This window comes from Natator depressus, chromosome 17, assembly GCF_965152275.1.
Source record: "Natator depressus isolate rNatDep1 chromosome 17, rNatDep2.hap1, whole genome shotgun sequence".
NCBI lineage: Eukaryota > Metazoa > Chordata > Testudines > Cheloniidae > Natator > Natator depressus.
Window position 1 is genome coordinate 18,567,435 of NC_134250.1, and position 15,510 is coordinate 18,582,944.

General features: G+C 42.5%; 2 protein-coding genes across 6 annotated transcripts in view; both read left to right on the forward strand.

Annotated features, from left to right (window-relative positions):
* The window catches only part of CUX1 (cut like homeobox 1), a 399,694-nt gene that overhangs the window by 176,436 nt on the left and 207,748 nt on the right, over positions 1-15,510 (forward strand). For all 4 annotated transcript variants that reach the window (XM_074975052.1, XM_074975049.1, XM_074975051.1 and 1 more), the window contains exon 4: positions 2,949-3,027. In XM_074975052.1, the coding sequence (XP_074831153.1) occupies positions 2,949-3,027 (79 nt within the window). The remainder of the gene's footprint in view (positions 1-2,948; positions 3,028-15,510) is intronic.
* On the forward strand, positions 7,515-9,741 carry LOC142000628 (uncharacterized). 2 transcript variants are annotated; one of them, XM_074975060.1, is made up of 3 exons: positions 7,515-8,077; positions 8,174-8,594; positions 9,174-9,741. In XM_074975060.1, the coding sequence occupies exons 1-3, from the start codon at positions 8,000-8,002 to the stop codon at positions 9,707-9,709; spliced, it is 1,035 nt and encodes a 344-aa protein (XP_074831161.1). In that variant the 5' UTR covers positions 7,515-7,999; the 3' UTR covers positions 9,710-9,741. The 2 variants fall into 2 exon arrangements, with proteins under 2 accessions (XP_074831161.1, XP_074831160.1); XM_074975059.1 differs by having other exon boundaries at positions 7,515-8,594.

Sequence of the window (15,510 nt, forward strand, 5' to 3'; positions counted from 1 at the left end):
AATTCTGGTGCCTTAGTCTAACTATTTGCAATCTCAGTTCTGGATTTAGGACTTGAAAGAGTCAAGAGCATTACTGTCAATTACAAAACTGCTTGCCATCTTTGATCCACTTGGTGTATGTCCTTTGAACTTTGCTATTTTATACTTAATATTAATCAGTTTATAACCAGGTGTTGGTAACTCAATGATACACTTTATATTGTTTAAACAGAAAATAAGTATATGTCATTTTTTAGAAAAGAAAAACTTTTGATATGAAAATAAATCCGTTCAAGTGTTTCATAGAAAAGGTGTCTCAATCAGCTGGAATGCTGTTACTTTGATAGAAAGGGTGAATGATTCCCCCCCCCATAAGTATATTATCAGTTCTCTAATGTTAATAGGGTTTAATAGTTATACTTTAGATCTGTATGATGTAGAAAGGTTGTAAATGGAGATAAAAGTGTGTATAGGAACAATGAGATCCAGAAGTACAACATATGGTACATATGTCCTTTCAGAGCTTTCATTTATATATCCAGGATATACCTCTTCATCTGAACCTCAGAAAGCTAGCTAGTAGCTCCCGTATCTATTCTCTCTACTTCAAAAATATTGTTTAGTTCTCTCAAGCATTGATTTATACCATCTTACGTTTTTCAGGCTTTGGCAATTTGTTCCAAATTCCAGTTTCCAGATATTCTTTATCTGAAAGATGTTCTTACTGAAATACTTATGTGCTCATTCCCTCATGAACATCATCCCATTTGTGGTTTCTTGTGTTTGAATTAATAAACAACTTATTCACAACCATCTATTCCTTGCTTTCCAGTGTGTCTCATGCCCTGTGAGATTCCACTGTTTTTCCATAACCTTTTTTGGTAAACTGTAAAAGCCAGACATAGCCAATCTTTGTTCAGAATGTATATCTGCTCCCCAAATCTGCAATCATTTTGCCCTCTGCTGCTTGCTTTCAATTTCACCAATATCCTTGATTTTTCTAAGCTAACAGGAATCGCACAAAGTAGTCTAGGTTCCGACATCCATTACATCTGTGTAAATTAGGTGCAACTCCACTGAAGTCAATTGAGTTACTCCATATTTTCCTGGGTGCAAGTGAGATCAGAATTTGGCTCATTTTTCTACATGCAACCTTGAATTGTGTCAAAATAACTTCTCTCTCTACAACCTTTCTCTGTGTATCCCAAGATTGTGTTACTGCTGCAAAGCATTGTGCAGATGCTTTTAGTGTCCTTATTTTCCTCCTGGACCCCTCCCCCCAAGTCTTTTCTTGGTTTATATACTGTATTGTGCTGTTCAGTAGTTTTTACAATTGTCCGTGTCTCCTAGTTTTGTTGCCTTAACGTCTTTATAATCTCTACAAGTCAGTTATTAGTCCATAAGACTAATTTATACAAGTCATTTGGCATTTGTATGCTCTGTTCCTGTGCACAATGTCTAATTCCTTCCATTATGTTATTCCCTCCATTATGTTATCCATCTATAGTTCTAGGCTTTTTCAAAATCCTTCCCTTTACAAAGTCATTTTCATATAAAGTAAACAGATGTGGCACCAGGTCTGACCCTGCAGCACCCCCTTCCTTATCTCTCTCCTCCCTGAGCTGTTTCCTTTCACTGGCACCCTGTGTTTCCTGTGCCAAAGCCAGTTTAGAATCCATTTCAATAGGTTGCTCGTAGGATACTTTCTTATTCTGCAAGTCAAACTCTCATGTAGTAGAGTATCAGATACTTTCCTGAAACATGGATACAGTAAACTCTCTCCATTGTTTCAGCCTTATCACCAAATCAGTAACGTGGTTAAAGAATTCAAGGACATTTTTTAGACAGGACCTTCCTTTTTGTAGTTCATGTTGACGTACACATCTTTCAAATGTTTCATAGTGTTATCCCTTATCAATTGTTTCTCTCTAGTTGAAATGAGCCTTAGATATCCAGATTCTTCCTTGTGTTTTATTAAAAATATGGGTACTATAATATCCATCCTTCGAGTACTAACTGAGACCTTAGTGTACTATTAGAAAACTTTGCCAAAGACTTTCCTGTTTTCCCTCATTGTCTCCTTCTGCACTGGAGTGTATAAAAAAGGTGATTGGTCAACCTTTAATAATTATAAATGTTTTGTTATCTAATCCAATGCACTAGGAACTTTAAAAAAATCATATTCTTCACCCAAGGAATGTTTAGTGCATTCTCAGAGTTGTTACCCTTCCCTTTATTTTGGGAATGAAATCACTGAAAAACTGTAGTAAACAGTATTGGGTAAATTTTGCCCTCACAGGTGGATGCACAGCTCCTCTTATCTTCAGGAGGAGTTCCTGGTGTAATTTAAGGTCACAAAAGGAAGGATATTCAGAATTTAAATGGAAATATGTCTGATCTTTACAGGAGAACTCCTTTGTATGTGGGAGATCCATGACTGCTTAGTCTTTGGTATAGCAGTGTTCCAGGAAAAATGTCTCATGACTTGCCAGGAGACCTGATAGAAATACAAAGCTCTGCGCATGTTGCCGAAAAAGGTGGAATGGGACCAGCAGAGAGACAAACCTTGCCTGTGTATGATGCTGTAGTATAGCTAGGCTTCAGTTAGTGGCAAACAAATTAAATTATTCATGGAAAACCTGTGTCCCAAATACATTTTAATATATATATTGTATGCCAAAGAACTAAAATAGATGGTATTGGGCATAAAATATGGATGTTTACTGTTGTGTTAGAATTGGTGTTTTAGTATATTTAGTACAAACACATAGAAAAAATCATATTTTACAGCTGATTCCCCCTAGTACTTCCCAATATGTACATCGAGAACTCAGGTTCCCATTTTACATTTGAACTAAATTGATACTGTTGATACATTTATTCATTTATGTATATGGTGCCATTGCTGTGCATGTGTCTTTGTTTTTCTTGAACAAGTCTAAGGCTTTCTTTTCCCTCACCCTTTTTAGATTGATGCATTAGGTAAAAGAAGCAAAGAAGCAGAGGCAGCCTTCTTGAATGTCTATAAGAGATTAATTGATGTTCCAGGTAAGCAAATTATTATCCTACTCTGAAAAGCAAATGGTCTCAGTAGTTCCAGATGCTATTGGGAATTACTTCTTCTTCTTTTGCCTTTGCTAAGTTATATTTGAGTAGTGGTTTTATTCTCAAATTGATGTACTATGACATTGTTTCTAACGGAAAGAACCCTAACTTAGGCGCATTCATGGCTCCTCTTAAAACAGTTCATTGAGTTCACATATTAAGTATTGTAAGAATCATTTCATATTTAATTGTTGTAGTACCATATGATTCTTAAAGCTGTTCTGAATGTTAATGGTTTATTAAATAAATTCACAGCCTTTCAAGAGAGACTATCTGAAACTTTATCTTAATGATGCAAACCAAATAAATTAATGTCGTAGCTCCGTTTAAAGTGCAGAGAAAAGAGCAACTCTGCGCATCTCCAGGCAAACACAAACCTTTCAGTTTGTTTTCAGAGCTCAGTCTCTACCACTGCTGCTAAGTAGTTGTGAACAGGAAAAGCATTTTGGATATTGACAAACTAAACTCTGTCAAGCTTCAATTTTATTAAAATTAAATCTGTACCTAATTATTAAGTAAAGGCTGTTCATATATAGTATCAGATTGGAAGTTTCCTTTATTCCTGGGGCAGCCCAAATTTTAAGATTTTTTTTTTTCTCTACTTACAGTTTGAGAGAGGGTATAGTTTTGTACGGTCAATAGGCGCATTAGATTGGTTGGAGATTTTTTATTTTTGCTGTCATGTTCAGATAAGATGGCTGGGCGTCAGAGTCCTGGGTATTCTTTCCAGCTCCATCATTGTCTGCATGGTCATGGACAAGTGACAAGTTAAACAATCATGTATTCATTGCAAATTTCTAACAGTAATACAATTCTCAATTTTTTATTTACAGCTTGTTTAATCATTAAGTATTGATCACTTAATTCCCCAGACAGAGCATTATAATTAAAATTATTATCATTTGTATTATGGAAGTGCATGAGGCAAGGGCCCCTTTGTGCTGGGTGCAGTACAATGAATATATAGATAACATATCATGGACTCGTCCATATTCATTCTGCCCATCTAAGGGGGCCTACCGTTCCCCAGGCAGTAGCTTATCCAGTTAGGTTGTTCAAATATGGCCTGTGAGTTTTCATTCATTTACTTGTTTCCTACTCTGTGTCCTCACCCTTTTGTAGATAAGTCACAGTTTACTGCACTTGCCCTGTGGCTCAGAAAGGTAATAGATTTCTCCAAGAAGGCCTATACTTGAGTGTCCCATGCAAGTGGCATATGGCAGCCTGCTATGTTGTCCTCTAAGCCATAATTTGTCAAACGAGTGAACCTGATTTCTCATGGTCCATTTTCAGCACTGATTGGTTACATAGAAAGAAGAGAGCAGGCTTCTTCCCACTCCTGCACAGTAGAAGATATTTTCAGTAAAACATACATTATCATAGGTGCAAGATCCAAAAGGCATAAAGTCAAACTGAAAATTTCATGTGGAACATAAAAATATATGGTTTCAGAGTAGCAGCCGTGTTAGTCTGTATTCGCAAAAAGAAAAGGAGTACTTGTGGCACCTTAGAGACTAACCAGTTTATTTGAGCATACGCTTTCGTGAGCTACAACTCACTTCATCTGAATGCATCCGATGAAGTGAGCTGTAGCTCACGAAAGCTTATGCTCGTATAAATTTGTTAGTCTCTAAGGTGCCACAAGTACTCCTTTTCTTTTTATAAAAATATGACTCTCCTGTTCGGGGATCCTTACTTACGAGAGAGATTTCTATAGTACCTCGTTGTGAGTAAAAGACTTCTTCTTTTCCTTCGTTAGCCCAAGCAACGTTATACATGCTGTCTTTCACACTCCGTGGTCCTTCGTTGCCCACCTGTTACATATACATGTTGTATTTTGTATGCCAGTCAGTTTTTTTTTTTTTTTTAATTTTGCGATTCTTACCATCACAGGAAAATTTAAGATGGCTAGGTTAGAACACAGTGGAATCTGTGGGGCTGGTAATAACTGCAGGGTTTCCCCCCTCAGTTAAATCTCCGGAAATCATGCCTCATGGACAGTGGCATTGGAACAAGTTTTATAGTGGGGGTGCTGAAAGCCATTGAAGAAAACTATTAACTCTGTATGTGATGGAAGCCACTTGAAGCCAGGGGATAATGCCGCACTCCTAGTTCCAGCACCCCTGCTCATGGAAGGAAGAGCCTGCTTGGTGTTCACCTTTAAATGAGATTGGGTGGTGAATGGAAAGACTGCTGTTAGATCCCTGCCTGTGGTGGCACAAAAATTTAAAAAATTGAGAATAAACCCAATATATCCCTTTATGGCTATATACAGGTATGCAAGCACTTATTTTCCACAAACCATTTAATGAAAATTAAATCTAGTCCATCAGGGTGAAAAGGTGAAGTACCTGTGTACTTTCCCAGATGTCTTCGTGTAGGTATGCTGCTTATAGTGCTGATACTGATAATGCCATCATTTTGTGCTAGTCTTTCATGTTTTTTCCCATCTTTCATGGTCTTCTATGTTTATGGATGGCCTTTCTCTCTCTAAATGATATCAGCATACCTTTGTCAGGCGTGTGGTGTTTTGCTTGTGTTTAGCACTACATATGTGACGTACCACTTTTGTCTGATGTCTCAAATATTTACTCATATTTTCAGTTTCAGAATGTAGCTATGGTTTTCTTCCGATGTGCATAATAAGCTATGCCATTCTGATAATGCTATGATTCTGCAGAGATGCAGCATGGAACGAAGGTTGGAATTCTGCAGAGTGGCTATTTAGTATCACACACCACTGTTATATGACCAGGGTACAGTTTTATCAGAAATTAAGTATTCTTTATAGTACCATATTAAAAATTGCACCTGTCTAATTCCCAGCAGGTGGTTTTATGGGTCTTGAAGAAAGCATATATACCTCTGTTCAGTAATAACGTACACACTTTGTATAATTAAAAACAGCTACTATTTTAATTTTACTCATAAAATGTATCCATACTGAAACACCAGATGTGATCCTTTATGGATTCAGCTAAGTTTGAGGACTTTCTTTACTGACTTGTATAGCAAATTTTCACTTGGACTCATCTGTAAAGAATTTGGGAAAAAAAGTGACATTTTTATCTGCATAATTGCCCTTATAAATAGAATGGTTTGCTCATATAAAGGATAGCTATGCCCTTTCCCACCTATTTATATTACTATTCAAGTACCCCATCAACCTGTGTGTACTAAAAAAGCATCATTCTTAAAGTTAAATCCCACAAAGTATACCTTGAGTATGTTTTGTGTACATTTATGTTGCTTTAATTGTTCAAAAATATCCTCACCCATAACTATTTCACTTTTGGGGACAATGTATACCTTCAAATCAGCGGCACTGCTATGGGTACCCGCATGGCTCCACAGTATGCCAACATTTTTATGGCTGACTTAGAACAACGCTTCCTCAGCTCTCGTCCCCTAATGACCCTACTCTATTTGCGCTGCATTGATGACATCTTCATCATCTGGACCCATGGAAAAGAAGCCCTTGAGGAATTCCACCATGATTTCAACAATTTCCATCCCACCGTCAACCTCAGCCTGGACAGTCCACACAAGAGATCCACTTCCTGGGCACTACAGTGCTAATAAGCGATGGTCACATAAACACCACCCTATACCGGAAACCTACTGACCGCTGTTCCTACCTACATGCCTCCAGCTTTCACCCAGACCACACCACATGATCCATTGTCTACAGCCAAGCTCTACGATACAACCGCATTTGCTCCAACCCCTCAGACAGAGACAAACCCCTACAAGATCTCTATCAAGCATTCTTACAACTACAATACCCACCTGCTGAAGTGAAGAAACAAATTGACAGAGCCAGAAGAGTACCCAGAAGTCACCTCCTACAGGACAGGCCCAACAAAGAAAATAATAGAACGCCACTAGCCATCACCTTCAGCCCCCAACTAAAACCTCTCCAACGCATCATCAAGGATCTACAACCTATCCTGAAGGATGACACATCACTCTCACAGATCTTGGGAGACAAGCCAGTCCTTGCCTACAGACAGCCCCCCAACCTGAAGCGAATACTCACCAGCAACCACACACCACACAACAGAAGCACTAACCCAGGAACCTCTCCTTGCAACAAAGCCCGTTGCCAACTGTGTCCACATATCTATTCAGGGGACACCATCATAGGGCCTAATCACATCAGCCACACTATCAGAGGCTCGTTCACCTGCACATCTACCAATGTGATATATGCCATCATGTGCCAGCAACGCCCCTCTGCCATGTACATTGGTCAAACTGGACAGTCTCTACGTAAAAGAATAAATGGACACAAATCAGACGTCAAGAATTATAACATTCAAAAACCAGTCGGAGAACACTTCAATCTCTCTGGTCACTCGATTATAGACCTAAAAGTTGCAATTCTTCAACAAAAAAAACTTCAAAAACAGACTCCAACGAGAGACTCCTGAATTGGAATTAATTTGCAAACTGGATACAATTAACTTAGGCCTGAATAGAGACTGGGAGTGGATGTGTCATTACACAAAGTAAAACTATTTCCTCATGTTTATTTCCCCCATGCCCCACTGCTCCTCAGCCCTGGTCTACACTAGGACTTTACGTCGAATTTAGCAGCATTAAATCGATGTAAACCTGCACCCGTCCACACGATGAAGCCCTTTATTTCGACTTAAAGGGCTCTTAAAATCAATTTCCTTACTCCACCCCGACAAGTGGATTAGCGCTTAAATCGGCCTTGCCGGGTCGAATTTGGGGTACTGTGGACACAATTCGACGGTATTGGCCTCCGGGAGCTATCCCAGAGTGCTCCATTTTGACCGCTCTGGACAGCACTCTCAACTCAGATGCACTGGCCAGGTAGACAGGAAAAGAACCGCGAACTTTTGAATCTCATTTCCTGTTTGGCCAGCGTGGCAAGCTGCAGGTGACCATGCAGAGCTCATCAGCAGAGGTGACCATGATGGAGTCTCAGAATCGCAAAAGAGCTCCAGCATGGACCGAATGGGAGGTACGGGATCTGATCGCTGTATGGGGAGAGGAATCCGTGCTATCAGAACTCCGTTCCAGTTTTCGAAATGCCAAAACCTTTGTCAAAATCTCCCAGGGCATGAAGGACAGAGGCCATAACAGGGACCCGAAGCAGTGCCGCGTGAAACTGAAGGAGCTGAGGCAAGCCTACCAGAAAACCAGAGAGGCGAACGGCCGCTCCGGGTCAGAGCCCCAAACATGCCGCTTCTATGATGAGCTGCATGCCATTTTAGGGGGTTCAGCCACCACTACCCCAGCCGTGTTGTTTGACTCCTTCAATGGAGATGGAGGCAATACGGAAGCAGGTTTTGGGGACGAAGAAGAAGATGATGATGATGATGATGACGAGGAGGTTGTAGATAGCTCACAGCAAGCAAGCGGAGAAACCGGTTTTCCCGACAGCCAGGAACTGTTTCTCACCCTGGACCTGGAGCCAGTACCCCCTGAACCCACCCAAGGCTGCCTCCTGGACCCAGCAGGCGGAGAAGGGACCTCCGGTGAGTGTACCTTTAAAAATACTATACATGGTTTAAAAGCAAGCACGTGAAAGGATTACTTTGCCCTGGCATTCGCGGCTCTCCTGGATATACTCCCAAAGCCTTTGCAAAAGGTTTCTGGGGAGGGCAGACTTATTGCGTCCTTCATGGTAGGACACTTTACCACTCCAGGCCAGTAACACGTACTCGGGAATCATTGTACAACAAAGCATTGCAGTGTGTGTTTGCTGGCGTTCAAGCAACATCCGTTCGTGTGTTATCCTCAGGAGAGTGAGATATAATCCATGGTCACCTGGTTGAAATAGGGTGCTTTTCTTCAGGGGACACTCAGAGGAGCCCATTCCTACTGGGCTGTTTGCCTGCAGCTGAACAGAAATGTTCCCCGCTGTTAGCCACAGGGAGGGGGGAGGGTTGAGGGGGTAGCCACGCGGTGGGGGGAGGCAAAATGCGACCTTGTAACGAAAGCACATGTGCTATGTATGTAATGTTAACAGCAAGGTTTACCCTGAAAGAGTGTAGCCAGTGTTTTATAAAATGTGTCTTTTTAAATACCGCTGTCCCTTTTTTTTTCTCCACCAGCTGCATGTGTTTCAATGATCACAGGATCTTCTCCTTCCCAGAGGCTAGTGAAGATTAGAAAGAAAAAAAAACGCACTCGAGATGAAATGTTCTCCGAGCTCATGCTGTCCTCCCACACTGACAGAGCACAGACGAATGCGTGGAGGCAAATAATGTCAGACTGCAGGAAAGCACAAAATGACCAGGAGGAGAGGTGGCGGGCTGAAGAGAGTAAGTGGCGGGCTGAAGAGAGGGCTGAAGCTCGAATGTGGCAGCAGCGTGATGAGAGGAGGCAGGATTCAATGCTGAGGCTGCTGGAGGAGCAAACCAGTATGCTCCAGTGTATGGCTGAGCTGCAGCAAAGGCAGCTGGAGCACAGACTGCCACTACAGCCCCTGTGTAACCAACCGCCCTCCTCCCCAAGTTCCATAGCCTCCACACCCAGACGCCCAAGAACGTGGTGGGGGGGCCTCCGGCCAACCAGCCACTCCACCACAGAGGATTGCCCAAAAAAAGAAGGCTGTCATTCAATAAATTTTAAAGTTGTAAACTTTTAAAGTGCTGTGTGGCATTTTCCTTCCCTCCTCCACCACCCCTCCTGGGCTACCTTGGTAGTCATCCCCCTATTTGTGTGATAAATGAATAAAGAATGCATGAATGTGAAGCAACAATGACTTTTTGTTGTCTCTGCAAGCGGTGATCGAAGGGAGGAGGAGAGGGTGGTTAGCTTACAGGGAAGTAGAGTGAACCAAGGGGCGGGGGGTTTCATCAAGGAGAAACAAACAGAACTTTCACACCGTAGTCTGGCCAGTCATGAAACTGGTTTTCAAAGCCTCTCTGATGCGTACCGCGCCCTCCTGTGCTCTTCTAACCGCCCTGGTGTCTGGCTGCGCGTAACCAGCAGCCAGGCGATTTGCCTCAACCTCCCACCCCGCCATAAACGTCTCCCCCTTACTCTCACAGATATTGTGGAGCACACAGCAAGCAGTAATAACAGTGGGAATATTGGTTTCGCTGAGGTCTAAGCGAGTCAGTAAACTGCGCCAGCGCGCCTTTAAACATCCAAATGCACATTCTACCACCATTCTGCACTTGCTCAGCCTGTAGTTGAACAGCTCCTGACTACTGTCCAGGCTGCCTGTGTACGGCTTCATGAGCCATGGCATTAAGGGGTAGGCTAGGTCCCCAAGGATACATATAGGCATTTCAACATCACCAACAGTTATTTTCTGGTCTGGGAATAAAGTCCCTTCTTGAAGCTTTTGAAACAGACCAGAGTTCCTGAAGATGCGAGCGTCATGTACCTTTCCCGGCCATCCCACGTTGATGTTGGTGAAACGTCCTTTGTGATCCACCAGAGCTTGCAGCACTATTGAAAAGTACCCCTTGCGGTTTATGTACTCGCCGGCTTGGTGCTCCGGTGCCAAGATAGGGATATGGGTTCCGTCTATGGCCCACCACAGTTAGGGAATCCCATTGCAGCAAAGCCATCCACTATGACCTGCATATTTCCCAGGGTCACTACCCTTGATATCAGCAGATCTTTGATTGCGTGGGCTACTTGCGTGGGCTACTCACAGCAACCCCAACAGTAGATTTGCCCACTCCAAATTGATTCCCAACTGACCGGTAGCTGTCTGACGTTGCAAGCTTCCACAGGGCTATCGCCACTCGCTTCTCAACTGTGAGGGCTGCTCTCATCTTGGTATTCATGCGCTTCAGGGAAGGGGAAAGCAAGTCACAAAGTTCCATGAAAGTGCCCTTACGCATGCGAAAGTTTCGCAGCCACTGGGAATCGTCCCAGACCTGCAACACTATGCGGTCCCACCAGTCTGTGCTTGTTTCCCGAGCCCAGAATCGGCGTTCCACAGCATGAACCTGCCCCATTAGCACCATGATGCATGCATTGGCAGGGCCCATGCTTTCAGAGAAATCTGTGTCCATGTCCTGATCACTCACGTGACCGCGCTGACATCGCCTCCTCGCCCGGTAGCGCTTTGCCAGGTTCTGGTGCTGCATATACTGCTGGATAATGCGTGTGGTGTTTAATGTGCTCCTAATTGCCAAAGTGAGCTGAGCGGACTCCATGCTTGCCTTGGTATGGCGTCCGCACAGAAAAAAGGCGCGGAATGATTGTCTGCCGTTGCTCTGACGGAGGGAGGGGCGACTGACGACACGGCTTACAGGGTTGGCTTCAGGGGGCTAAAATCCACAAAGGGGGTGGCTTTACATCAAGGAGTAGTTCAGGCAGGACTTCACGGAGGGTTCCAATAAGAAATGGTGCACCTAAGTTATTGTTCTTATTGGAACACGGAGGTTAGCCTGGCCTCTGATTGATACATGGCTAGATTTACCTCGCTGCACCTTCTCTGTGAGTGACTGCAGTGTGACCTAGAGGAATGAGTGCCCTAGACAGGGGAGGAGGCAAATGAGTACAAAACAAATCTGGTCTATTTCTTGTTTTGATCCACTCCATCTATCTTTTACATCTTTGGCTGGCAGCAGACGGTGCAGAAGGACATATTGCCTACCTGCTCACCATAAGACGGTTCAATAGGACTGACTGCCGGACTTAAGAGAATGACCTGGTCAAGTCACTAAAAATTTAGTCCCTGCGCCCATGTCTGCCCAGGCGCTCCTGATCGACCTCACACAGGCGACCAGGAGTACCTCGGACATGACGAGGACGGCTACCAGTCGTATTGTACCGTCTGCTGCCACAAGGCAATGGGTTGCTGCTACTGTGTAGCAATGCCGTACCGCGTCTGCCAGCACCCAGGAGACATACGGTGACGGTTACCTGAGCGGGCTCCATGCTTGCGGTGGTATGGCGTCCGCACAGGTAACTCAGGAAAAAAGGCGCGAAACGATTGTCTGCCCTTGCTTTCACGGAGGGAGGGAGGGAGGCAAGGGGGGACTGACGATATATACCCAGAACCACCCGCGACAATGTTTCAGCCCCATCAGGCATTGGGATCTCAACCCAGAATTCCAATGGGTAGCGGAGACTGCGGGAACTGTGGGATAGCTACCCACAGTGCAACGCTCTGGAAGTCGACTCTAGCCTCGGTACTGTGGAAGCACTCCGCCGAGTTAATGCACTTAATGCACTTCTGTGGGGACACACACACTCGAATATATAAAACCGATTTCTAAAAAACCAACTTCTATAAATTCGACCTTATTCCGTAGTGTAGACATACCCTCAGACGTTCCTGTTAACTGCTGGAAATGGCCCACCTTGATTATCACTACAAAAGGTTTCCCCTCCCCCCCCCCCCCCCCCCGCTCTCCTGCTGGTAATAGCTCATCTTAAGTGATCACTCTCCTTATAGTATGTATGTATGATACCCATTTTTTCATGTTCTGTGTGTATACAAATCTCCTCACTGTATTTTCCACTGAATGCATCCGATGAAGTGAGCTGTAGCTCACGAAAGCTTACGCTCAAATAAATTGGTTAGTCTCTAAGGTGCCACAAGTACTCCTTTTCTTTTTGCGAATACAGACTAACATGGCTGCTTCTCTGAAACCAAAAATATACTGTTTGTTTTGTTGGGGACCAAAACAATTTTTTTTTTAAATAAAAAAATTCTTTTCTAATTTAACTTCCTTTTTTATAGAACAGAGTTAATATAAATTTATTCCTATCATGTGAATTGTTAGAACTGTGCCAATGGTGGAACTTATTTTGAAATACTAGTTTTTTTTCCCCTTCATTCTTTTTTTTCCCCTCCCCCTTAGAAAACAGGAGATATTAGGGAGGTTTTCTTGTCTTCCTACTAACGTCAATGCATTATGCCAACAGCTGAGTTCACACAACTCGAGAATAAAACATATTTGAGTAGCATTTAATATTTGAACTACTAATGCACTCACAAACCTGCTCTGTGACAAGGGCTCCAGTGTGCTGATGACAGGTCCCTGCCCTGAAGAGTTTACAGTCTAAAAAAGACAAGTGGAATAAAAAGGGTGGAGGGAGAGGATAATAAAATACATGCAAATTTCTTACGTATATTTGCGTGAAATATTACAGTTGCAGATTGCTAAGGGGCCAACTATCACCCCTTACATCTAGCCATCATAAATTAGCTGACTTCTTTTATATGTGCCACATTGGGAATAGGCCTTGAGGAGAAATTTGAAGGAGAAGATGGACTTATGGATCAGTTGAGGGAGGGCCTTCCACATAAAGAATTACATAAGTATTTTGTTCATACGTGATTATGATTCAATCCTGCGAACGCTATCTGGCATAATGCTTTCTTCTGTAAGTTACACTATTCAAGTACTGGCAATAGATGGTATAAAATTAATCAAGTAACCAGTAATAAGTAACCAATAAAAAACAAAAGGGAATTATTTCCATGCCCAGAAAAGAAAATCTACTTTTTCTTAAAGAGCTCTTAATACCATGATTCTCATTTGTTTATTATTTATTTTTATATATTAACAACTCTGTCAAGGGTATTAAAGATAAAACTAAGCTAACTTTCTTTGACAGAGTTCCAGCACTGCAATATAGTATGTTAAGAATTTCAGATATGTTGGAGTCTGGAGAATTTATAATTGGCTAGAGAGAACTTCTTTCATGTAGGTCACCATTTCAGATGCTTTATTTGTTTATATCATGGTAGGCCCAAGAATGTGCTATGCTCTGAATATGTAGGAAGTTCTGCCCCCAAGAGTTTACAATCTAGAAAGATAGGCAAACGGGGCTTGTGGGGAGGGAGAAAGGGATACAACTTAAAGGTTCATTTAAAAAATGTTTTTGTTTAAATCTTATGAGGTCAGAGGTGAGGTAAGAGAAAAGGAAGGATGGGATGAATTAATGGGAACAAGGGAATAGGACAAAGGAGGAGGGAAGGGGAAGAAGAGATCCAGGCTGCTTTTGTAATCTGATAAAGGCTTCAACAGCTACTAAAGGTGTTAGAAGACAGTTTGTCGTATGAAGTGGAGGTTTCAGGCTATTACCTTCATTTCGTGCTTTTCAGAAAAGGACACCAAAAAGTAATCCTTCACTTGCACCAGAGGTGATAAATGTTGGGAAGTAGGAATTTGTTTTGTTTGGTTATTTGTTTCTTCCCAAGTACAATGTATAATATTAAACAAGAGATACAAGATTCATGATAACTCAGACAAACAGGAGAGTGTATACAACAATTTACTTACCAAAATGGTCAGAGAGCCATGGAACTTGCTTATTTATAACATAAGCATACTGCCCTTTGTGCTTATAAAGTAATATCAGTAGTATGTACATTTTAAAAAGGGGTGAAGAGATGAGAGTGAGGGTGAATCAGGTCCCAAGTGAGCAGGTTACAAAGATTCTGAAATGGGACACTAAAATATGTTTGAAAAAGTTAGTACATTCTAAATGCTTCTAATTGGGTTGATCTTCAATCATTTGGCAAAACTGTATAAAGAGCAGGTGCAGAACAGAGTTATGCTAGAGCTAAACAGAGAAAGGGCATGACTTTTTAAATGTTCAACATCTAATAAACTAGGCAGGATTAGACTTGGCTAATACTTGGATGAGTGACTGGTAGTAAATTAACACAGTCTTGGGAAGTAGGTCGAGTGATTCAGTAGGTGGTTCCTCCCCATTGAGGGCGAAATCCTTGCTCCTGTTCCAGCTGCTTTATGCCAGGTAAAAGGGCTGGAGCAGAATAAAGGGACTCTGAAACCCCCAGTTCTGTCTCGGAGAGAATTCCCCCAGCACAAGTATTATGGAAGATAGCCATAAGGCTGCCTTCCATAGACCCCCTTGCAAGCACTGGTTTAGGAGATGGGGAGAGGGCAGAGCTGGGATTGGGAGGGTTGCATTAGGGATGCAGGGCCACCGTACATAGGAGTAGCGCTACGTCCCATGAGGGAGCCCGGGGAGGCTGTCGTAACACCTTTCAGAGCAGCTTTCTGGAGGCTGCTTTACCCATTGGATCATCATAGGATTGGGAGGGTGCAGAGGTGGTTTAAGGCTGCCTTAGCCCTCTCCCTCTGGGCTACAAGTATTGTGATGTGCCTCTTACAGGTGCAGCATAAAATCTCACCCAGTATCTGTATTGGACCAATGCATGGTGTTCGGAGACACTGTTGGTGCTGGAAGTACTGTCTTTTAGGTGAGAGACAAAGTCCTGACCAGTCATGGTCATTAAAAGACCCACTTTGGTGTCCACATGTTTGGAAACTGAACTCACACTAGTTACAGCTCTTTCTGTTACCTGAATATATGGCTTGGACTTGGACCATCTTTTTGCTGACTTTAATACCAGTTGACATATTTTCTCTTTTTTTCTTATTGAATTAATAATTGGGATAAGTATCGTAGCTTTCTAAAAGCTGAAATAATATAGGGAAA

Bases quoted from the DNA above. Each gene is read 5' to 3' on its own strand.
- LOC142000628 (XM_074975059.1), top strand. From the start codon at position 8,000: ATGCAGAGCTCATCAGCAGAGGTGACCATGATGGAGTCTCAGAATCGC. The intron at 8,595-9,173 runs GTGAGTGTACCT...TTTCTCCACCAG, and splicing joins AGGCGGAGAAGGGACCTCCG to CTGCATGTGTTTCAATGATC.